Source organism: Carettochelys insculpta, chromosome 20 (genome assembly GCF_033958435.1).
Source record: "Carettochelys insculpta isolate YL-2023 chromosome 20, ASM3395843v1, whole genome shotgun sequence".
Lineage (NCBI taxonomy): Eukaryota > Metazoa > Chordata > Testudines > Carettochelyidae > Carettochelys > Carettochelys insculpta.
The window spans coordinates 17,624,482-17,648,191 of NC_134156.1; the positions used below are offsets into that span (position 1 = coordinate 17,624,482).

Here is a 23,710-nt window from a genome sequence, read left to right on the forward strand (position 1 = left end):
ATACACATTTTTAAAAGCAAACAATCTGTTTCTGTATCAAAAGCTAATTGCCAGATTAAATTTCTGTGCAAAAAGAATTCACTTGTTAAATAAACTGTCTTGGTGAGTCCATGGCTACATTATTTCCCAAAGCCTCTTGATGCCCAATGATATTGCCAGGAGCACACACATGCACAACCTAATTACTTTATGACAATGCACGTTTCACTTGCTTTTCACCCCTGAAGACCAAGTTTCAAATTCTGAATCAGAGCCCCAATAATTATTTGTTCACCTCACAAAGTCACCACATGCAAATTTAACATGACTGACAATTTTTGGTCAAGAGAGCAAGGAAGTAAAACAGCAGAGATGCTGCCAAGTGGGAATGTGGCAAACTGGCTAAGTTGTGTAAGAGACACCTAATCATTATTATCTTCAGCATCAAGAGCATTTAGGCGTTTTGCAGACTGTAAGCTCTTCAGATCAGAGTCCTTGCCTTCTTACCAGCTAAACAAATCTAAAGCTGAAGGAGGGGCAACAGCATGTAACAAAAAAGGGAAGGCACTGAGCCATGATGTTTTATCAGATCTTTCAAGCTGACTTGTCTATATTATTTTGTCCATCCTTAGTTTTGTTCATGCTTCTTTGACCAGCACCCATCTGCTCAATGCCGAGGTCATTCTATTTTTGGTTTTGGGAAAAAAAAAGATATCTACGCAACACATACTTAAATATAGTATTATAAGTAACCATGGAAGATAGCACATGTGCACACAGCTGCATGTTTAAGACAGAAGTGAAACAGAGAATGACATCTACATGCATGTGCATACATAGTCACTGGGCATTCATGGGGAGAAAATAATGACCACACCATCACATTTAAAAAGGCAAATAAATAGCTTTATCAAGATATACAAAAGTTATTGCCATTATTATTATTGTTATGCAGAAGCAGGCAGCTGTCTGACTTGGCAGACATGATCTAGGTAAGTTGTCAAAACAAAGCAATCCAGTAGCACTTAAAAGACTAACAAAATAATTTATTAGGTGATGAGCTTATGTGGGACAGACCCACTTCTTCAGATCATAGCCATAAGTTGCAGTAACCTCTTGACAAACCCTCGCCAAAGGCACCCTGTGGCAGCTCCCCTGCCCTCCGCTTACAAAACCCCCATATGCTCTCAGTTAAGGGAGCAGCACCTCTCCGTGCAGCTCCCTTCACACAATACCCTTCTGGGATGTGGGGGAGCAATGCCCCTCTCTGCTCACACTGACCAAGACAGCACTCAAGTGTGAGGTATTGCCCCAAAGTTCTGTCCCTCACCCAGGCCTGACGGGAGCACCCCACCTTCAGTGTCTCCAGAGACCTACAGCAATTCTCTGTCTCACACACATACAACCCGAGGGGGCCCAGCTCCCCACATCTCACTTTTATACTCATCTGCGCTGGAGCCAGAGACCAGGGGCTGAGCCACTAGCCTAGAGTCAGGGAAGAGACAGCTCCTCAGTCACCAGCCAGTGGGTACCACAGACCCGGTGGGCCAGGGCTCTCTGAAGTGGGGAGGAGGCTACGCGGCCCCGCCAGGGAGGGGTTCCCGCCCCCTCTCCCAGGGCAGGGGGGGTGACTGGGGTAACTCGCCCACCTCAGCCCTGGGGATAATGGTGCGGGTGCCAGGGGCAAGCCCCACTCACTGCGCCCCCCCCAGCCCTGAGAAATCGGGGGGACCCCGCGGCCCCGCTCGCAGCCCGACTGACACGGGGCTCCCCTCTCTGTGGGCCGCCGGCCGCAGGACAGGCTGAGCCTGGACCTGCCGCTCACTTACCCCGGGCCCCGGCAGCAGCAGCAGCAGCAGCAAGGCGCCCAGGCGGAGGAGGCAGCGGCAAAGCAGGACCCGCTGCGGGGGGCGACCGCCCCGCTCCATGGCTCTGCGCCGGGGGCTCGGCGGCTCCTGGCTGCGCCGCGGTGCAGCGTGTCCGGGCCCCCGCAGCTCGGCGGGGCGGAGCCGAGCCGGGCCGGGCAAGGCCACCGACGTCACCCGCGGCGAGACCGGCGGAGGAGGTGGAGCGGGCCGGCCGCCAGGGCCGCACAGGGGCCATTCCGCCGGCTGAGCCAGGACGGGCCTGTAGGCCGAGGCTGCACCGCTCCCTCCCGGCACGGGGACAGGCGCGGCTCGGCCCCCGACCGACCCCTACCTGCGCAGCAGTTTGGTTGCTGAGCTTAACGAGGTGACTCGCTCTGACCCGCCGCAGAGAGACCGCAGGAGCTGGGCGCCAGGGTGCACCTACTGCCCTCTCGGCCAAAGCCTGGCAGATCTCAGCGACTGGCTAGTGCAGAATGCACCGAGCTCACATCCCCGGTGTAGGTACCGCTCTGCCGGCTGCGCAGACCCTGGCTGCTCATCTGAAGGGGTGGGTTTTACCCACAAAAGCTCATGAACCAATCAAGCTGTTAGTCTTTAAGGTGCTGCGGGACTGCTTGTTATTTGTGAAGCTACCCACTAAGCAGCTACCCCGCTGGGACTGTATGTAACCCCCACACCTATGTGTGGTTAACTGTCCCAGGTAGTGGTGCCCAGTCCACTTCACAGATAATAGAAATAGGGAGCTACAAAGCTCAAAGAACTGGAAGGGACCTCAGGAGGGCACCGACTCCAGTCTCCTGCCCTCTTGGCAGGACCAAGGAATGAATAAGTGTCTTCTGCAGCCTAAGCTGAGAGACAGCTGGACTTCAGCTCATGTTGTAGAGGCTCCTGCACTAAGTTCCAGAGGTCCCAGGTTTTTGAGTTCCGCCTGTGGGCAGTGACATATATGCCTATTTTAGCTCTATCTATGCAGAAGTGAAATCAAGTGGCTGTGCCCTGCTGTGCAGCTCCCACAATTGCTGGCTGAGCTCTTGCAAAAGCAGGCAGAAAACTATTTAAAACCAAGCAGGGATCCAGGTGGCAACAGGGCAGCACCTTAAGAAATTTTAAGTTACTTTAGTCCCTGTATCTAGCTCACCTCAGTGCTCTTATTTGATGTGGTCTTTGTGTATGTGTGGGAGGGAGTGTAGTGGATCACACTGCAAGTTTCAATACTTTCTAGGGTACAGGCCACAAAACACAGCAGGGCTTCAACACTTGACACTGATCAGTTACTCCTGCAAAGCAAAATGTTTTGGATGTGGGCTCTTAGGCATAAGTATTTAAAAAGTAAAGTCTATATTGCTCTGCATGGCCATATTGTTAGTACGGGCAGCCCAACTGAACATGTTCATTAGTGTGTGCCATTACAATTGCGTGTACAAATGAGTAGTTAGACATCTACATTTCCATTGGTGCATAGGTTTCAGAGAGGTAGTCATATTAATCTCTTTCAGCAAAAACAAGGATTCCAGTAGGACCTTAAACACTAACACCAGTCTGAAGAAGTGGGTCTGTCCCGCGAAAGCTCACCTAATAAACTATTTTGCTAGTCTTTAAAGTGCTACTTGACTGCTTTTTGTTTTGATAGTGTATAGACTAGCACGGCTTCCTCTCTGTTACTTTTATTATGGCATAAGTTTTCTGAGTTACAACTCACTTTGTCAGATGCACTAAGTGGAAGAAAAAGAAAGAAAATAGGAATACAGAGAAGGGAGTGTTATATCACAGCTAATTCAATGAGGCTGGGTGACTGTGGATAAGAAAATGAAAATTACTTTTTGTAATAAGACAGAAATAATACACAAAAAGGGCTATACCCCATATAGGATAGAAAACATATAATGGTAACTGATACTATATATGGGTTGATTTCACAGGAAATAAGGAAAAAGAGAAAACTCTTGGAAGAATATCATTTATCAAGGAAGCAGAATTCTGATTTGTCAGTATAGTGCTGTGCAGCTCAATATTTGGGATTTATGCATCTCATTTAGCCATCATAATCCTGAAACTCATGTCTGTTAAAATGTATTTCTCACCGCTCAGAACTGGCTTGCACCAGGTAAGCGAAGACAGGAAGGGTAAATGCCTCTGCTAAAGGTTTGGGGGGGGGGGGGGTGAGAGCAACGATCACCGCATTTGGCGTGGGTTAATCTGGTCCCGCATGGGGATACTGACTCAACGAGGCTTGCCCCAGCCGGGTACAGCCACAGGCTCAGCTACATTCAATCCCCCTGACCTCGCCTCGTTGTACGCAGAGGCAGAAGCGTTAGTTCGGTGGCGTACAGCTCGCGCCAGCTGGATACGGATCGGCTAGAACGCTCCTCCCCCGCTCCGACCCACTGTAACACCCCCACCCCCGCGTCATCGTGATCGCCCCTCCTCGCTAGCTAGACTACGCGAGAACCAGCTGCTGGCGTCAAACTCGTGCGTCCTGGGACTTACATTAGATTGGCTGCTGGCGAGAGGGGGCGGTGCCTGTTGTGCGGCCTGAACTATAAATAACGCTGAGGCGGCGCTCTCAGCCTTTGTTTTCTTTCTGGTCAGGGTTGAAGGTCCGGTTCAGCGCGGGAGGTGAGCGCTGCAGGAGGTCCGGCCGCATCCGTTGGGGGCAGTGTCTGTGCTCTGCGAGGGTGGCTGGGGGCTGGGCTGTACGCTCTGGCGGAGCTGGGGCGGGGGGGGAGCGGCTGTCCTACCCGCGCCGGCTGCCGGGATGATTCTCTTTACACGTGTTAGACTTCTGACGCGGATGAAGCGAAACCGAGTCTGAGCCACCGGCGGCGGGTCCCTCAGGCCCGAGCGGGCCGCGGCGTCCCGCTTCATGCGCAGCCGCCGGCCGACCCCACGCGCGTGTCGGGCCGGGAACCTGACCGGGCTGCTTTTCCTTGTAGGCACTTCGGGAGCGGTCCGGGACCTGAAGAGTTCCTGCCCTGTACGGAGTGCGCGGCCGCTGCCCCTCTGGGGGCGGTATGAATAAAAGTAGAAAAAATGGCGGTGGAGGGGCCGCGTGTGGCTGCCTGGCTACACAGTGCAAGAGGAACAGCTTGTGCGTAAGGGGCGCTGCTCAGCTGAAAAACGGAGGCGTTTTCCTACTGCCAAGTAGCCAGGCGAGTGTCATGGCCAGGCTGAACTCTTCCTTGAAGACCCTGATTCAACGGAAGCCCTCCCCGGAGGGAATGAAAGTGCCTCAGACCGGGCCCTGTGCTTGGGTACTGAACAGCTCTGCAAACAAAGCGGGCGGGGAGGGGCTTTACAGAGCTTGACCCTAGAATGCTGGCACTGCAGCGGAGGGGTGCTCCGCGAGGTTAGGAATGAAGGCTCCCTCCTTACATACCACTCTATTATATGAAGCCAATGGTTTACACATCTTTGCCTTATGCAGGGGGAAGAACACTGTACTGCCCAAACTTCTGTTTTATACCCTCTTTTACTGCAGGTTTGGCTCAGGACAGAAGCTTTGGTCAAACAGGATTGTGGACACAATGGCACTGAGTGTTTGGAGGGTGCTACCCTGCATTTGTCTACTGGAGGGTATGCCTTCACTTACTCCGTTAGAATTTACATGAGCAATAAAAATAAGGCAAACACTAAGCCTTAAAACCCCTGCAGAGCTCTCCAGTTCTAGCTGGCAGAGGTAAGTGTGAAGAAAAGGGAGAGCTTAAACTTCAGTCATGATGATGCAGTGGTGTAGCATCTACTCAAATAAATGCTAGGCAGGCAGGGTGAAAAAGGGGAAACATTCATTTCCCATGGACCCGTGGGGTTGTCTCAGTTCTTTTGTTGCTTTGCGTCATGGGCTTTTTTCCAGTAGTGGAAGAAAATCTGAAAAAGTCAAGTAGAAGTACTACTACTTTGAAAAAAATGTAAGTGACAATACAAATGTTGTAGTTTAATTGTATTCAAGTATCCAGAAGTAAACAAAGTAGCTGTCCAGTGGTAATCTATGGTTGGCCACACCTGAGTTATCACAGGAAACCATTTTTTTCATATTATATACACAAAGTGTGCGTGTACATCTAGAACTAGATGACTCCTAAATGACCTCGAGGTCCTTCTGTTATCCCTGTTGGATATTTAGGCAACCTGTTCTCCAATAATAGATTGTACAACCACTGTAGGCAATTTATTCCAGTACTTAATCACCCTGACAGGAAATATTTCCTAATGTCCAACCTAAACCTCCCTTGTTGCCATTTAAGCCCATTGTTTCTTGTCCAATCTTTAGAGGCTGAGGAAAATAATTTATCTCCTCCTTTGTAATGCCCTTTTAGGTATGTGAAAACTTATGTCCCCTCTCAGCCTTCTCTTTTCCAAACTAAACACACACAGTTTTTTCTTTCTTCCCTCATAGATCACATTTTCTAGACTTTTAATCATTTTAGTTGCTCTTCTTTGGACCTTCTCCACATCCCTCCTAAAACGTGACCAGGACTGGACACAGTACTGCAGCTGAGGCTTAGTACAGAAAAGAGCAGAAGAATTACTTATTGTCTTGCTCTCAGCACTCCTGTTAACGCATCCCACGATCATGTTTGCAACAGTCAGTTTATGGCCCCCTGTGAGCCCTACATCGGTGTCCAAAAGAAATTTCAAAATCACCACAGTACCCTTTCACATTCAGGAGCTACCTCTCCCCTCCATTGTTCCCAAAGTCTACTGGGGTCTGTAAAATCATTCCCTCTCCCTCCCCCCAAAAAGACCATGCTGTGCGCCTTGGAGGAACCACCATTTCCTCTGCTACAGACACCATGTGATCCCTCCACCAGTGTGGGCCATGTACACATGCAGACTGGCACTTGTGTACATGCCCCACCCTTGGTGGGAGGAGCATGTGTCAGCTCTGACAGCAGCTCCTCCAGGCCACACAGGATGGGGTCCCAACCAAATGGTGTGCAGTGGCTCTGGTGCGTGTCCATTTTTTTTGGTAAGGGGTGGGGGGAGGGACAAGGGGAGCAAAACCTCATTTAATGGATTTACAGGAATAGCAGACATCCCTCCCCCTCATTAGTCCATGAAATCAAGGGTTTACTGTACAAATACTGAAAAAATATACTTGAGTAGTGTAACTAAGTATTTCTACTTACTTTCCATCTCTGGGTTTTACCCATGTTTGGCTTTATTAATGCTTTCCTTCCATGAAGATCTAGCAAAGGAAATACAAAGTTGTATAAACAGCATTTGAACCACATGCCTTGACTAGAAGCCAGTGATTGTCAGATTTTTCCCCCCCCTTTGGCAGTTATAAGGTATCTTTCAGAATAGCTAGGTGGCCACCACCCTTAGCACTTAAAGACCAGAATCTGTCCAATGCTGATAAGGCATACTGTCTTGTAAAATAAAACAAAATAATTTTGTTTTGTTAGAATACAGACTAATGTGGCTACCTCTCTGTGACTTGTAAAATGAAGATTTCCTACCTACCACATGAGAGTGGCCTAGCTCCTGCAAGTAGTATACTGTCAAGGTTTGCTATGTGCTTGGGTGAAATGAAGTTCTGCTTGGAACATACTAAAGCCAATGTTTAAACAAAAATTATCAGTTACATTTTTCCAGTAGAAACATGACAACAATCAAGTACACCCAATTGCCCACAATCCATCAGGACTGGAAGGGACATTGAGAAATCTAGTACGGTTTCCTGCATGTATTGCAGGACTAAGTATTATATAAATTGGGGTGGGGAACTTTTTGGATTAAGGGGCCACAAATGTGCTAAAAAAAACTTACGGATGTGACCCCCAACTGAGAAGCAGGGAGAAATTCTCCCCACCTTCCTGAAGCTTCAGGCCCACTGGAGGAAGTGGTGGCGAGGCTGAGGCCTTACCAGGTCAGGATTAACTTCTGGGGGGCACTGTTCCCCTTGCCCTCACATCGGCTCACCCTATGGTGGTGGTAGAGAATGGATGTGTGAGGATGCTCCAAGCCTCATGGGCTGGATGAAGGGAAGCTATGGGCCAGATGTTCCTCACCCTTACCTAAATCATACCATCACAGATTAATTTCAATGCTCCTTATAAAGGAATAGCTTGTGTCCAACATTTACATCAGAACCTCTCCTTATTTAAAGCAAAGATTGCTAGAACAAACAAAAAATGTAGTCCTGTAGCACTTTAACATTATGAGGTGGTGATCGTTTGTGGAACAGATCCACTTCTTCAGATCTGGAGAATAACCCAGATGAGAGCTCATCAGTTAATACATAATATTGTTAGTCTTTAATGGGTCAGCAAGCAGAATAGCAAGAGCAGTTGTTTTTTTTTTAAATTCAGTAAAAAAACTCAGTCACAATGCACGTGAATGTAAGATGGTTCTTAATGATATCAAACCATACTTTTTGTAACCCCTATTTTAAGAACAGCATACACACAGTGATTTGTAAGGCAATGCATATTTACTGCAGGACGTTCATCATTTATGAGAAGGGTGCTTACTTTGCAGTTACAGGGTTGAGAGCCACGAAGAAGTCCTTAAAGAGCCTCAGGGTTGCAGACCCCTGGTCTTTAAGGTACTTCAGAACTCCATTTATTATTTTGTGAAGATACAGACTAATGCTCCTTGAGACTATTGCTAGAGAAAGTATGTAAAAAATCTTAAAGCAGCAATTTTCAGTGTTCACCATTGTGGGCTACATATGCAACATGTGCTGGCTGATAGTTGTGGCCTACACAATCTGTGTACAACCTGTATGGATGCTTAAGTGTCCAAATATGGAATTACCGTCAGGGTTGTGGTTTAAAACAATTTATATCACTTACCTCATCTGAAGAATATTTAGCTATACATCCTTTTAAACTGACTACTTCCTCTCCGTTTTGCATACCTTAACATAAACAAACATTCTACTGCAGCTAAGTGAAGCCATTTATCTTCTACAACTGTATAGAACTCAAACCTATGGATTTTGCAACTTTTTTTCCCCCAAAGTCAGAAGCTTATATTTTTTAAATCCGCTACCCTAAAAGGGATCAGTCTCTATAGACAAAGGATCAGCAATCCTCCTGAGGTGGAGTGCCGAAATTTGACCTTTTGACCTCTTTATACAGTCTGAGTGCTAGTGATACTTTTTTAATGTCACTAATAGTCCTATTTACAACAGTTTTGTTAATAAAGAAAGATGCAAAACCTCACTGTTTAGGTGGTAGTTGGTAGCATTAGCTGGTTGTCTGTTCATCCACTGGTGACATGGCTTTGAGCAAGCTCCCGGCTGCATGGGGGAGGAAGGCAGGGCTGAGCTCCCTTCCTGTGTGCCAGTGGAGTTACTGAACCATGCTATAGATTCATAGTGCAGCTCAGACATATTAAAAGGAACTGGAGAAGCTGTAAGAGGGGTAACAAGATGAATAGCTTGCCAAATACATGTATTGAAAACGTGCGTCTTGCATAAAACTCAAAACTACTGGCCAAACAAACTTATGCAGAAAAAAACTCAGGCTACATAATGTATCTGACACGGGACAAATTTATTTCAGAAGACAAAGCAAGCCAATTGTAGTTCCCCACAGTTTGATTAGGAAGTGCAATATGACAACTGTGTAATAAATTGGACAGCTTTACTCATTAGTGCATCTGGTCCTTTGACTTATAATTTAGGTATTGCACATAGAAATAAATCATATAAAAGACCTGTGTACAAGACATGCAGACTTAATGAAAGGCAAATAATGCCTACATAGTAATGAACGCACTACAAGAACAGTATACACAAACGAATGGTCACAGGTGTTTAGGTAACAAATATAACCTGCTAATATTGCAATTAAAGTAACCAAAAATAGGTGTTCAAATATAGACTTAATTTTTAAATATATTAAATGCTAATTTTCTCTATTATGTTTCAGGCAAGGTGCTGTTTAAAATTTTTCACTATGATAGCTTCATTTAGAGATGGTAAATCATCAAAAGCTACACAAGGTAATTTTGATTAACAAATCGTACTGAACACAATATACAAAAAGTTCTTAAAAATTTACTTTTCAAAAGAAAAAAAAAGCAAGTTATGCTATTTAAGAGGGGAGACACTAAATTCACCTTTGTAAACTAAAGCATTCTGACAAACACATGAGCCGTTGGCAACACTGAAAAAAGTCATGTTAAATATCAGATATGTAGTGTTCAAACAGTTATTGATTTAATGCATACATTTAATCTTGAATCTCCACACAAGATAGAAACAAAAAGGCAGGGTATTTTTCATCATGGTTTTGGCTATCTTTTAGCTGAAATAGTCCTCAGATCTGTCATAACCTAGTTTGTGATCAGGCTGAACACTCTCAAATGCTTGAATTCCTAGATAATATACAAAACAAAAAAAAACACACAGGTGTCAAAATCTGCATTCTGTTACAGCTACAAATCCTCACCTACATCATGTGATTTGAAGTCCCTCAGGATGCACAGCTGTAACAGGTCAGAATTTAGTCCCATGTTCTGCATGTAAACACTGGTGTCACAGGAAAAGACAGCAACAAACTCCTATGAGACTCACCATTCATTTAACTATTTTAGAGACACCTTTTGTGCAGTTTTTAAGAGGTTTTCATGTGTGCTCATATCTTTAAACATTCAGAATGAACCATAAACCATGAGGACTGTACCTCACTATGAGGCAGGCTTGCTATGGTTTGGTCTCATGGCTTTGCCTAATGCTTTCTTAATCAAAATAACCCCACCAATTCCCACCTTCACTGATATTCGTGAGTGTGTGTTTTATGGCTACTTGCTTCCCAAAAAAGCACTAACTGTATATGAAAAAAATAAGTTACTATGTATACCCCTCATAAATGGATTCACAATATTACCTATACATCCAATTTACAGTCTTTTCTCCTGAAAGCATTTCCTATTTCAATTGCTTGACACAAGCTATTGACTGCAGAAGTGAAAGAACATAGAACAGTTCATTCTACACCTCCAACTGCCTGAGAGCAAAAAATAGTGTTCCAATTATGTACACTTGTTCCTGAAAGAGAATTTGGCATACAGTTTATTTGCTGCAAAAGAGCCATCCTTCAATGCACTAGCACGATGTATGAACACAAACTGACCACAATTTGTGTCATCAAGCCCCTTTGATCTATTACAGTTAGATTTTTTCTCTTCATAACAGGTCATCTTAGCCTCAGTTAAAATTCTGACAGCAGCCATTACAAAATAAATCAACTTATAAATGGAATGCAACTTCATGTAATTGCAGTAAACAGGAACAATAATCAGGCAAGTTGAGCGCAAAGAAATGGTTATAGGCAGTCCTCTTTAAAAAGGTGTGGCACAAGTTAAGGACAAAACTACCGCACAGTTTAAAAAACCATGAAAATAAATTTCTTAATACTGTAAACTGCAAAGTCTTCACATTTCATGGTTGATCAACAGCCTCTGTGACTGAATCTTTTGAAGGGCACATAGATGAGCGGGGGTCCATGGCTGAGTGCATTAGAGGAATATAAATATCATCCATGTTTGGCATGACAAAAATTTTCTGCAAAACGAAGGCAAAGTTAAATGTAACTTGCTGAATGCACATTATACCATTTTTGGATTTCTGATTAGCATAAATTCAAAAATGAACACACTTAAAATTCATTTGGACAGTTTGATGCAGTTTCTATATGCAAACTCGGCAGTGCCTAACTAGCCACAACAATTTGGTTATATAAACCACACAATTTCAGATGAGACAGTGGAAAGTGCTGAGATCCCTGCACATTTCACTCAACTCAGTAAAGGGTCAGAGGGAAATGCACGGTTTTCTCCCCCCGTATGTGTTTCACTGTAGTTTATTTCAAGCCAAATTCAAAATGGTAATTTTGATCTAGGGTTGGGTCATGGATAGTCAGGCTCTCCTTCTCTTTGGGCCATACTGATGTTGGTCAGTTTTTCCACCAGTGGTCAGCACCTAGCCCCTCTCACTGAGAGCAGGAGAGCTGCTGGGTGCTGACCACTTTTACAAATGGACAAACTTCAGTTCTCTTAGGTGAGCACTAGGAATTAAGGGAACAATTTTGAACTGCAACATCCATTGGTTAAACAATAAATGTCTGTAAAAGGTTATTACAGAAACATACCTGAAACTCTTGTCCCAGTTTCTTTTCTATCCAGTCAGTCACATGAACTAAAGTCACTTCTCTCTCGCCAAGCTTTGGCCGAGCTTTTAGCTCTAGATATGGAGGTCTTCTGAAACCGTACCTTAAGAACACACACAGAAAGGGGAGTGTTTTTGTTTTTTTTTTTTTTTTATTGTGACCATCTGCTGAAAGAAATGCTTGAACACATTAACTGTTACTGGAATTCAGATTCTGATTAATCGAATCCCTACCACAATTCTAATTTATCAATATTAATTCCTATTTTATCTCTTTCAAAACACATTCTAGCTGAATGTCTAAGCCAGATGTCTGCAACCTGTGGGTCCTGATGCTATAATTGCAAAGTTAAAAAAAAAAAAAAAAAGCCTCCTGATTATTTTTGGTAAATGGCAAACATGTAAAAGCCCAACCATGAACAACTCATGTCTAAACAGCAAACAATACATGATCTTCAAATGTTGGATAATTCCCCCTTTAATATGTGCAGTGCATTGTGGGATATGATAGTGTTTTGATTGTATTGCTAAGAAATACAATGTGTATTGCTTATTCACATTTATTGCAGCTCTTCAATTATTGAGTTTTTCACCAAATTTGAAGAAGATGGTTCTTGCTATTTTGGTTGCTGACCCCGGTCCAAGTTATTCTTGTTATGGTCCTTCAGAACTATTTTGCATATGGCATGCTCCACAGTTTGCAGAGAAAGGTTCTACTGATACCAGCTAGAACTTCTGACATGATGGTCTTTTGTAGCAAAACATTTCAAAGACACTGGTCAAAGGAAGAAACAAAATCACATTGATTTTATTTTACATAATTATCAAATAGCTGCAGAGATAGGAAAATACCTGTATCTTTTATAAGGGAAAATGGTGTAAGTGGAAAATGGCAGCTAAATTTCCACCCTGCTTTACTGCACTTACCATATTCTGTCAGTAGGTGGTGGTGGAATGTTAACTGCTAGTGTCCCTTTACACTCTTGTACTTCAACTGTTAGCAGCAGTGGAGTATTGGAAACCTCTTCAATCTTCTTTTTAATGAACTCAGTCTCTGTTGCTTTCTGGAAGTATTTTGATTTGGTAATTTTATCCACAATCCTCATGATCTTACTTGTCCGATGGCCTCCAACATATCTTCAGATGTAGGTGAAGAAAAATAACACAATCAAAATAATGCACCCAGAAATTAGCTAGTTTTTCTAAAAATTTCCTTTTCTCTGCATGCTCATTGAAAAAACAGCACACTGGGGGGCTACAGCCTGTAAAAACAATGATTGACACCAAAAACATGGGAATGAAATGAAGCAAAAGGCAGTCTGAAAACTTCCTGACAGGAAAATGTGTGTGGTGGAAGCCTAAGTTGAAAAATTTAAAGCAGGGCATGCTGAAAGCACTCCTCCAGAAATATTTTTTATATATATGTTGGGACTTTTAAAGAGATCTAACAGATGCTGTAGGTGCCTGACTCCTTTAGGATCCTCAAAATCTCACTGATAGTTTAGGGAACAATCCTACACTGGCTTGGGAATAGACAGACTGATTTTCAAAGGTATTCGGGGGCCAACTAGAGTTTACAAATGGTGTTTAAGTGTTGAACTATCTTAATTTCAACTTAAGTTAGGTGCCCAGATGCTTTTGAAAATAATACCTTGGATATATGTTCAAACTCTTAACAAAGATGCTCGTCTTTCCACCTCTCAAGTTACTTAAGATGGCTGTGTTTTAGGTGGTAGCTTAAAACACAATGTTGGGAATTCTATTTCTGCTACCACATGAGACAACTTAAGTATAGAAACTTCAAAGTAACTTGCAGTGTCACAAAATCCTTAACATTGGATAGGTACATTTAGTGGTCTTTAAAATTGACAGATAAGTTATGGAAGTAAACTGAGCACTATGCAGGTCACCGTGGAGAGATCTTTTGTATGATATCTTAGCAACTAAACTCCTGTGTATTTTGTTACGGTAAGTCCCAAGAATAGCTGTTTATTTTGGTCAATATTTCCCTTTCCTCCTTTGTTGAATAGTTTGTTATTTGTTTGCCTTCACTCAATCCCCAAAACAGCTGCTTTTCAGTTATGCTGTTTGAAGGACATGCATATTAGCGATGTCCTTTCCTATGACAAGCACTTCAGTGGAACAGAGCATGAAAGGTTGTCATAATCATTCACCCAGCAAATAATTATTTTTTTTAAATCACGTAAACATCTCACCCTTCTGCACCAGGAGTCACTTGCTTCTCTCCTCCCATCACTTCAGGAGCATCATCCTCCTCTGAAGACCCAGCACTAGAAGATTCCTCATCACTGTCTGCAAGGCAGTATGCCCTCGGCCTGAAACTGAAATAGAACAAGATAAAAATTTCCATATGAAACCTATTAACACCCATTCACTATGGGTAATTCTTTTCGTGCCTTATATATTTATAATGAACTGTCTGTAATCCTCCCTCCTGGAATTTCCTTAACGACAAAAAAGATAAACAAAAACAAATGCACACTGGTATTGGTTGGAGCATCCTTGAATTAAATATGACTCTTTACACAGAAGCCCGTTTTTCTTCAGTAAAACTGGATCCTGCGTGAAATGAGACGGTATCATATGGCAAGACAGAAAACAGAATTGCTATTTTGCATGCCACCTAGCAGAATGAGAGACAGCTTTAAATATATTTGCAGGCACATTTCTTATTGAAGTTAGCTGCTTTCCAAAAGGTTTGAATGAAATGAAGACTGTCAAAAGCTTTATGTAAACAAACCCAAACATGACTTTTCAAGTACTGAGATGGGAATATGCTGTGCTGAACAAGTGGATTTATATTGAATGGCAAAACAGGACTCTATTCAACACAAATTTTGACTAAGGGTTCCAGAATGGGAAGCTTCAGTTTTTATTTTGGAGATAAAAGTGCACACATCCATCTGTCGCTTGCATCTACCTACCATATTAGTTGCAAGGTGCCAGATTTAGAAGCAATGTGTTAAGTGATGAAAAGTACAAACTGGTAGATGAGCATACATAAGGCTACCTGATTTTAAGAGAGCCTGAATGAAATCTACATGCTGAAGGGCCAGAGGGTGGCTTAAAGGAAACTATCCTCCCCACAATGCAGTTTAGCTCACACCCTTCTGTTGGCTATTTTTCTTCCAATACGTGATCTCTTCTGGCCCCTACCCAGCCAAGCTATACAAACTCGAGTGCTCTTACAGTGCACACACCTGTTTACCAGTGTGTAACATAGCACTTTATATATTTTTAATTTAAATTTGTTCAGAGAAGCGCATTATGCACACTGTTAGTACTTAAGTATCAGAGGGGAAGCAGTGCTAGTCTGCATCTGCAATTAAGTCCTGTGGCATGTTATAGACTAACATATTTTAGACCACGTTGTGTCTGATCAAGCGGGTCTTTGTCCATGAAAGCTTGTGCTCTAAAATATCTGTTAGTCTACAAGATGCCACAGCACTTCTTATTGTTAGTACGTAAGACACTGAACCTCTGATTTTGGGTGAGAAAGTCTTTAATCACTAGCAGTAAGACAACACCTCCTTTACAAATGCACAGACTTTGTTGTTAGAACAAAAAAGCAGCCAAGTAGCACTTTAAAGACTAACAAAATAATTTATTAGGTGAGCTTTCATGGACAGACCCACTTCTTCAGACCACAGCCATACCAGAACAGACTCACTATTTAAGGCACAGAGAACCAAAAACAGTAATCAAGGTGGAGAAATCAGAAAAAAAATTATCAAAGTGGGCAAATCAGAGAGTAGAGGGGGAAGAATAAGATTAAGCCAAGTATGCAAATGAGCCCCTATAGCGACCCAGAAAATTCCAATCTCGGTTCAAACCATGTGTTAATGTGTCAAATCTGAATATAAAAGACAGTTCAGCAGCCTCTCTTTGAAGAGTGTGGTGAAAATTCCTCTTCAGCAACACTCAAACTCTTAAGTCATTAACAGAATGGCCCATTCCATTTAAATGCTGGCTAACAGGTTTGTGGATCAGGAGTGTTATGTCTGTTTTGTGCCTAGTTACTATTTGTCTAAGAGAGTTTGAAGTCTGTCCAATATACAAAGCATCTGGGCATTGTTGGCACATATGATGTTAGTTGAGGAACATGAGAATGTGCCCATGATTCTGTGAATAACCTGGTTAGGTCCAGTGATGGTATCTCCACAAAAGATATGTGGACAAAGCAGGCAGCGGGCTTTGTTGCAAGGAAAAGTCCCAGGACTGGTGTTCCTGTGGTATAGACTGTGGCTGTTGGTGAGAATTTTCATAAGGTTGGGAGGTTGTCTGTAGGAGAGAACAGGCCTGTCACCTAGGGCCTTCTGGAGTGTGGCATCCCGATTATGAATATTTGGTAAAGATCTTGTAGTTTTTGGTCTCTGTCAGTAGGATCAGAGCAAATGCGATTGTACCTAAGGGCTTGACTGTAAACAATAAATCTAGTTATGTATGCAGGATGGAAGCTAGAAGTATAGCAATCAGTGGGTTTCCGGTACAGTGTGGTACCGATCAGGCCCTCCTTGATTTGTACAGAGACCAAAAACTACAAGATCTTTACCAAATATTCACAAACCTGAATTACCCACCAGGAAAAATAAAAAAATAAAATAAAATAATAAAAAAAACAAAAAACCTAAAATTGACAGGGCCAGACGAATACCCAGAGACCAGCTACTCCAAGATAGGCCCAAAAAAGCCAAGAACAGAACACCACTGGTCATCACCTACAGCCCCCAACTCAAACCACTGCAACAAATTACTAAACACCTACAACCTATCCTTAATCAGGATGCCACACTCCAGAAGGCCCTAGGTGACAGGTCTGCTCTCTCCTACAGACAACCTCCCAACCTTATGAGGATTCTCACCAACAACTACTTGTGCTACTTGACTGCTTTTTTGTTTTGATAGTATATAGACTAGCACGGTTTTCTCTGTTGTTAGAGAAGAGGAAAACAGGCTAAATGGGAATTTCAAAGAGCACTGGCTATGACTCTCTTGGCTTATACATAATACATTCATGCAAAGTGGGTGTACAATACTATCAATTTCAGAGTGCTTGAATGCAACTGATTGCACAAGGGGCAGGGCACAGAAGAATCAGGTCTCTTGATCTACATCAAGAAATTGGTGTGGTTACATTACTGATTTGTATTAGTGCAGTTACAGTCAATGTAGTTACCTGGACAGTAGTTTTCCTGTGCCAGTACTTGCCAGTGCTGAGTACCGGCACCTTAGCAGCTCCAGATGTGGAACTAGGGTTGTGGGAGGGTGAGGAAGCAGGGAGCTGACTGAATACTGATTCCTTTTTTTTTTTTTTTTTTTTTTTTTAAATAAATTAAACAAAAAAAGCACTGCACTTGGACACAAGTTTTCCTACTGTATGTTTGAAAAGGAAGGGTAAGGTAGGAAATTTACTGCTTGGCAAAAAGAAAAAAATATTCTAGGTACTAAAATTCCTTAAAATGTATTTTGTAGAATCCCCTCCATCCTATCCAAGCTTGAGAGACAATGTCCAATTGTTCTTGGTGACATGCATTTCTCCTGGCCCCATGGTTCTGCAGGCAGATCAAGCTGTAGCTCATTGTACCAGTGAGGCACAGAAATCTGGTTAGTGACCGATTGTATATGGCAATAGTGTAATTTCTGTTGGAGAGAGTCCATCATGGATCAAAAGGAGCAGTGGTAGTAGAGCAAAGAGGTTACTCACTTTGTACAGTAGCTGCAGTTCTTCAAGATATGTCCCCCAACAGGTGCTCTGCTTTGGATGTGCATGTGGCTCTTGAGTCCTCGATCATTTATCAGCATCTGTTTGACCTACCCACATGCCCTATCCCTCCTTGTGCCATGCAACAAGGCTATACAGATGCACAGACAAACTGGATCTTGTTCCTTATTCACTCAAAACATCCATTAAGGAACAATCTGAAGCAGACGGGAAGGAGGGTGGGTACTGGAGCACCCAGAGGGGGACACATTTTGAAGAACCACAATTATTGCACCAAGTGAGTAACTGCGTTCAAATTGCGTCCCCATGGGTGCTGCACTTCAGGAGACTGCCAAGCAGTATCCCTAAATGGAGGAGGGAGCTTTGAAATGAGTGCAGAGATAGACTTCAAAGGCAAATGCTGCACTGGATCTGACAGCATGATTCAGGGCAAAACATTTAAAAATGTAAGCGTTGACATCTGTGGAGCGGCCCTACACACTTCATGTACTGGTACATTCTTTAGTAGTGCCGAAGATGTTGCCTAAGATTGGTTGCTTGTGCTATCACCCTTTTGGGGGCGTGGGGAAATGCCTGCAGCATCGCAAGTGATAGTGCATCCCAATGTCCCTCTCAAAAGCTTCTGAGTAGAGACTGAGAACCATTTGGATCTATCTGTAAAGGAAATAAAGAGCCAAGGTGATTTCCTAAATTACTAGATTCCCTTCTATCATCCAGTATACCTAAGAAGGATTCTCATAAAGAACTATGTGGATTCTGGAAAAACCCTAGTAAATGAATGGATTAAGATTCTGTGGAAGTTCCACCTTAGGTAAAAATTTAATGTAAAGAACACCATCAAGGCCCCCAGTCTTCCTGAATTTACAGGTCTAGGAAATAATTACTACAAAGGCCATCTTCACAGACAAAGGCAACAGAAAACAGGTTGCCATTGTTTTGAGTGGAGGTCTCGTAAGATAACCAAGTACGAAGTTGAAGTTCCAGGTCAGAGTAATGTCCCTAATCTGCAGATAGAGATTCAACAAGGCTTTAATAAGCCTAAAATGACATCAGATATGCAAATAAAGAACATCTTTGCATTGGAGGATGAAAGGCTGATACTGTAGCCAAAGGGACTTTAACTGAATTAAGAGGTAATTCTGATTGCTTTAGCTCCAACAGATTATCCAGTGAATCAGGGAGAAGGCAGTAACACCACCAATTGAATAATCTCTTCCATTTCTGCAGACATGTAATGAAGGTTGATTTCTTTCTACTATTCAGTACACTTCTGTAGAGCAGTAGAATTCTAATCCCATGAACCAACAAGGATCCAGGCCCTGTGGCAGAGAGCCACAAGGCTCGGATAAAAGCACATGACCTTCTTCCTATGATAGGCAATGAGGACTAGTAAGGAGCCTGTATAATGGCTGGACACACAGTGAAGCAGGTAATGCCGCCACTGCTCTCATCATGCATCTAAAATAACTATACTAACCACTAGAAAAAAAAATCAGACAAGCTGAGGCACACTCAAGAAAGACACATTAGGGTTCCACATCAGGTCAGGGCAATTGAGAAGAAACAAGGCCATTTTCCTGCGTATCCTTATTGGTAGGCATCCTTCAGTCTGCATAGACTATGGATCGCGCCCTTAAAAGTTTCAATTGAAGACTTCATTTACAGCGTCTATTGTGACTATAAAGACCCACACGAGAGTGACAGTCCTTGCTGCATCTCTTGCAGATGTAGTGGGTGTCTGGCAAGTCCTTATTGTGCTTTCTGTATCCTTATATTGCCTTGGTATCTGGTGTGAGAGGGAATAGGGGGTATGTGCAGGCCACACAGACATCACAGGCTGAAATTCTGATCAAGGGCTCAAGAAGCATGCACACCTGAAGTGGAGCAATAAGAGAGACATTACTTGAAGAAGAATAAATGTTGCCCTTAAACAGGATAGAAAATATTACACAACAGCAACTAATTTCTGGACTCAATTTTGGAGTAACTTTGTGCTCAAATGCAAACCATATCTTTTCACAACAGATTTGAGAGTCGGAGAGAGAAGGGTGAATGCACTTTGACATTAATATATCTCTTGTAATGCAAAGGCAAGGAAGTTTTAAGCTATTACACAATTAAAGTTTCAGCCAAAAGAGAAACTACCCAGGATTGTAATTTTAATTGTGTAATATTTCACAGCTTGATGAGAACATGCAATTTATAATTGAGTTTTCTTTCATTTTTGTTCATGTGGTTTTCTTCTCGTTTCCTTTTTTTTAAAGGAACCAGGCAGAACATTGATTAAATCCATGTCACTATATTGTAAGTGGGCAGAGGAAGATGTTATGGTTGTTTTATGAAGTCCCACCACTTTACAAGTATGATGCACGAGTATGTACACAACATTCTTCTCTAAGAGAATGAAGGCAATAATTTCAGATTCCTGTTTAACTAGCAAGGATCCAAGTTGTCAGGTTTTGATTTGACATTCCTCAACGTTTTCTACATAGGTGCAACCTCACTGTAGCTCCCTGGCTCATACTCCAAAATTATACATTCCAAGTGCTTATATAACAAGGCTTAAAGAGGTCACACTCACAATAGTTCAAGTTTTATCCGCCCATATGGTAAGCACTCTTCAAATAATCCCACAACAGTGAGGCTACTAGTCAAGACAACAGGAAGTTCTCTCTGCATTGAATTAAGTGACAAAGATGACTTCCTCCAATCTCAGTATATGATGAATGGTTCACATCACATGATCACAACATAAGGGTTGTGCCATCCTCAAGCTGCTTTCTTGTGCTGACTGAATGGTATTTTACTGAACTGCCACTTGTGCCTTGCATTTATTACTATGTAGCATACTGCAATAAAGAGGAATTATATTGTGTAGGAGACTGCACTGCATATCAGCTCGCCAGTACTTGCATATAGGAATCTCCATTATGCTGTCTAAGACTTGATCAGTTGTCATATAGTGGCACATTGGGGTCCATTAGGAGAAGCATTTGCAGCAGATCTAGACAAATTATTATTCCTCTCTACTCAGCTCTGGTGAGGCATCATCTGGAGTACTGCATCCAGTTCTGGGCCCCCCAGTATAAGGAGGATGTGGACGCACTGGAGAGGGTTCAGTAGAGGGCAACAAAAATGACTAGGGGTCTGGAGCACATGACCTATGACGAATGGGTGAGGGATTTGGGTTTATTTAGTTTGCAGAAGAGAAGACTGAGGGGCAATTTGATAGCCGTCTTCAGCTTTCTGAAAGGGGGTTCTGTAACAAGGATAGAGAGAGACTGCTCTCAGTGGTGACAGATGACAGAACAAGCAGCAATGGTTTAAAGTTACAGAGGGAGAGGTGTAGGTTGGATATTAGGAAAACTATATCACCAGGATGCTGGTGAAGGACTGGAATGTGTTACCAAGAGAGGTGGGTGGAATCTCCATCCCTAGAGGTGTTTAAGTCCTGGCTTGACATAGTCATGGCTGGGATGATTTAGTTGGAGTTGATCCTGTTTTAGGAAAGGGGCTGGACTAGATGACCTCCTGAAGTCCCTTCCAGCCCCACAATTCTATGCTTCCATGACTTGTTTCACATTTTGCTCCCTAGCAGTGACTCAAGAGTTGCATAGTGTGTTTGACTGCTCTCCAGCAGGATAATACCCCACTACACTTCACAGTACTGTCCCAAACATTAAGACAAGATACTGCTTTTAATAGAATAATACTGGAAATGTCAGACTACCTCTTTGCATGCCGGCAAAGCTCATTAGTATGAGGGACTGAAAGCAACTGAAAGCTAACTAGTTTTGTTGCCTGTTTTAAATGAGGCAGTTGTCTTCTTCCAGCATTTCGTGATGCAGGATTTTTTTGGCTTTTGTAGCTGCAGAATCAATTTGGTATTAGGCACTTCTGTAAGGGTCACGGTCAACTGCCTATGCTCATTTACATGTGATCTGCCCTGCTAACTGAGATTTCCCCGCTTGTTTATACAAATCTCACCCATATTCAAATCAAGTATGGCTTTGGCAGATGGCAAGGTGTCGTATGAGAAGACAGAACAAAGGGGTTTGCATGTTAGGCAGTGTAGTCTGTCAGAATGAGCATATTGCAGGGAGCCAGTATGTTCCAAGTTCCATGCCTAGTTAGCCATTGACTTGCTGTGGTGCACTGGTAAATCATTGAACCTCCTGGCCTCAATTTTCCCAGAGTGAGGGATTAATGCTGTGAAGCATTTTGGACACCTAATAATAATACAATAACTTGCAATTATATTGAACAAGAGAGTCACTCACTCAATGGGAAATATTTATGATTGCTTCGTTATTTGTCTATTTCTGATTTCCTCATAGTAATTAAACCATTCCTGCCACCAAAGTCAGCTATCCCGATGCTGTTTGTTAACATAGTCTCCAAGAAATAACACTTCACCACTCAGAAAACTTCAGTTTACAAAGAACTCCTTGGAAAGTTTTTCATCTACCTTGTCATCCCTACTTAAAATGGTTATGGCTTTTTTTCATTTGGTTCTAACCAGAACTGATTGATTTTATTTTAATTTTATTTCCTGTGTGGCCAGAGGAGGATAAAAAAACTTTACATACAGAATAGTGAAAGCATCAACGTGATCAAAATGGTCCTGATGTGATGGACCTTCACCCTGCTTCTCATGCTACACCAGCCTTGCAAAAGTCTACTTTGGCAACTGGCCTGGGGAGAACTGATTTCTTTCAGACAGGCAAGTAATATCTTACTTCTTCATTACTGTCCTGGTAAAGGCAGGTGAGCAGATTATGGCTGGGTTGGAGAACCCTTGCAAGGTCATGCTGCACCATTATGTGGTGGTTTTAAAATGCTTGGCAGAAATACCTGCAAGAGTATGGAGATAATTGTGTTGTAATATAGTTATTCATTCTAAAGTAACTTTCCCCCACAGTTATGAAGTAGTTTTGCACATTACCAGTCTCCCTTCTCCAGTGAAGGGCATTGACTATGACTACATCAAACTTGGATGCAAAGCAGGGAACTCAGTGTGATATACCATATCAATTATCCTGACAATCTAAACTAACACTTCATTGTGCTAGTTTTAATACTTTCATATAAGATGAGCTGTGAAGCATAGAACTGAAATGTGATTATTACTAAGGTCTCAATACTCTTCAGCTGTCTCATGTAATTTTCAGAAGCTTTACATGGCATCCATTTATATGGTAAAACCAAAAGTATTTTGGAAGTGTTCATAGGTAAAATTGATAAATATTTGGCCATAGACATGTTGCACACTTAGGAGAGACCACTTGAAGGGGCTAATACAGTTGTAATTCTAAATTCAAAGTATACATTGCCTAGTTACTGGTATTAACATTTACTTTACCTGTAAATGATTGCTATTGTCATCATTTCAACTATGGGAAATTAGAGATGTGTGAAATCAATGTTTGCCTACTGTATTTCAGAGACTGTTCCTCCACTGTAAGGATATAAAGCCATAAAAAGACAATTCAGTAGGCCTGAGGGAGGGGAAGCTGAAATTCCATTTCTATAGATTTTGTTATTTCCATGGGGGGGGGGGCACATTACATGGAAAACCTCCCTTTAATATTTAGGGTCACATTCTGACACGGATGTAAATCCAAAGTAACTTGTCAGACTTTGGTGGGGTCACTACATATTTAACTTCAGTAAAACAGAGCAGAATCCATCCCAATGACTTAGGTTCTAGATTTATCTGTGCAACAGTACAGAATTTAGTCATTTAATACATTTTTACTTGTACTTCCTTTTTGCATGTAATGTCATTTAGCACTGCTATAAATCGTGTTTTAATGTAGTTCAGAATGGACCAGGTTATATCTCAAGCATGCAAATGAGCTTTCATTAAATATTAAGGGATTGCTTTATTTATATACAGTAATAGGTTAGATTTCTAAGAATATTTTCTGGATTTGTTGGCAGAAGGTATGCACTAAATCATATAGAGTGCTTATTGTTCAGGGACATTTGATTTCTTAG

General features: G+C 42.5%; 2 protein-coding genes, 1 long non-coding RNA gene and 1 other non-coding gene across 11 annotated transcripts in view; 2 read left to right on the top strand and 2 right to left on the bottom strand.

Moving 5' to 3' along the window:
* The window catches only part of ERN1 (endoplasmic reticulum to nucleus signaling 1), a 67,957-nt gene extending 65,906 nt beyond the window's left edge, over positions 1 to 2,051 (bottom strand). The window contains exon 1 of one of the 3 annotated variants that reach the window (XM_075014714.1): positions 1,809 to 2,048. In XM_075014714.1, coding sequence (XP_074870815.1) covers positions 1,809 to 1,907 — 99 coding nt within the window. In that variant the 5' untranslated portion in view covers positions 1,908 to 2,048. Of the gene's footprint in view, positions 1 to 1,808 lie in introns of all 3 variants that reach the window. The other 2 variants (XM_075014715.1, XM_075014719.1) reach the window with 2 other exon arrangements.
* A 2,328-nt stretch (positions 2,052 to 4,379) lies between these two features.
* LOC142023417 (uncharacterized) lies at positions 4,380 to 9,800 on the top strand. Its single transcript, XR_012648229.1, has 3 exons — positions 4,380 to 4,463; positions 4,781 to 5,523; positions 9,728 to 9,800. It is a non-coding gene; the product is annotated as an uncharacterized LOC142023417 (long non-coding RNA).
* LOC142023755 (small nucleolar RNA SNORD104) lies at positions 4,597 to 4,661 on the top strand. Its single transcript, XR_012648301.1, has one exon. It is a non-coding gene; the product is annotated as a small nucleolar RNA SNORD104 (small nucleolar RNA).
* TEX2 (testis expressed 2) overlaps positions 9,333 to 23,710 on the bottom strand; it is a 148,945-nt gene continuing 134,567 nt past the window's right edge. For all 6 annotated transcript variants that reach the window (XM_075014286.1, XM_075014288.1, XM_075014285.1 and 3 more), the window contains 4 exons: positions 14,184 to 14,309; positions 12,895 to 13,104; positions 11,951 to 12,071; positions 9,333 to 11,364 (listed from right to left, as the gene is read on the bottom strand). In XM_075014286.1, coding sequence (XP_074870387.1) covers positions 11,242 to 11,364; positions 11,951 to 12,071; positions 12,895 to 13,104; positions 14,184 to 14,309 — 580 coding nt within the window. In that variant the 3' untranslated portion in view covers positions 9,333 to 11,241. The remainder of the gene's footprint in view (positions 11,365 to 11,950; positions 12,072 to 12,894; positions 13,105 to 14,183; positions 14,310 to 23,710) is intronic.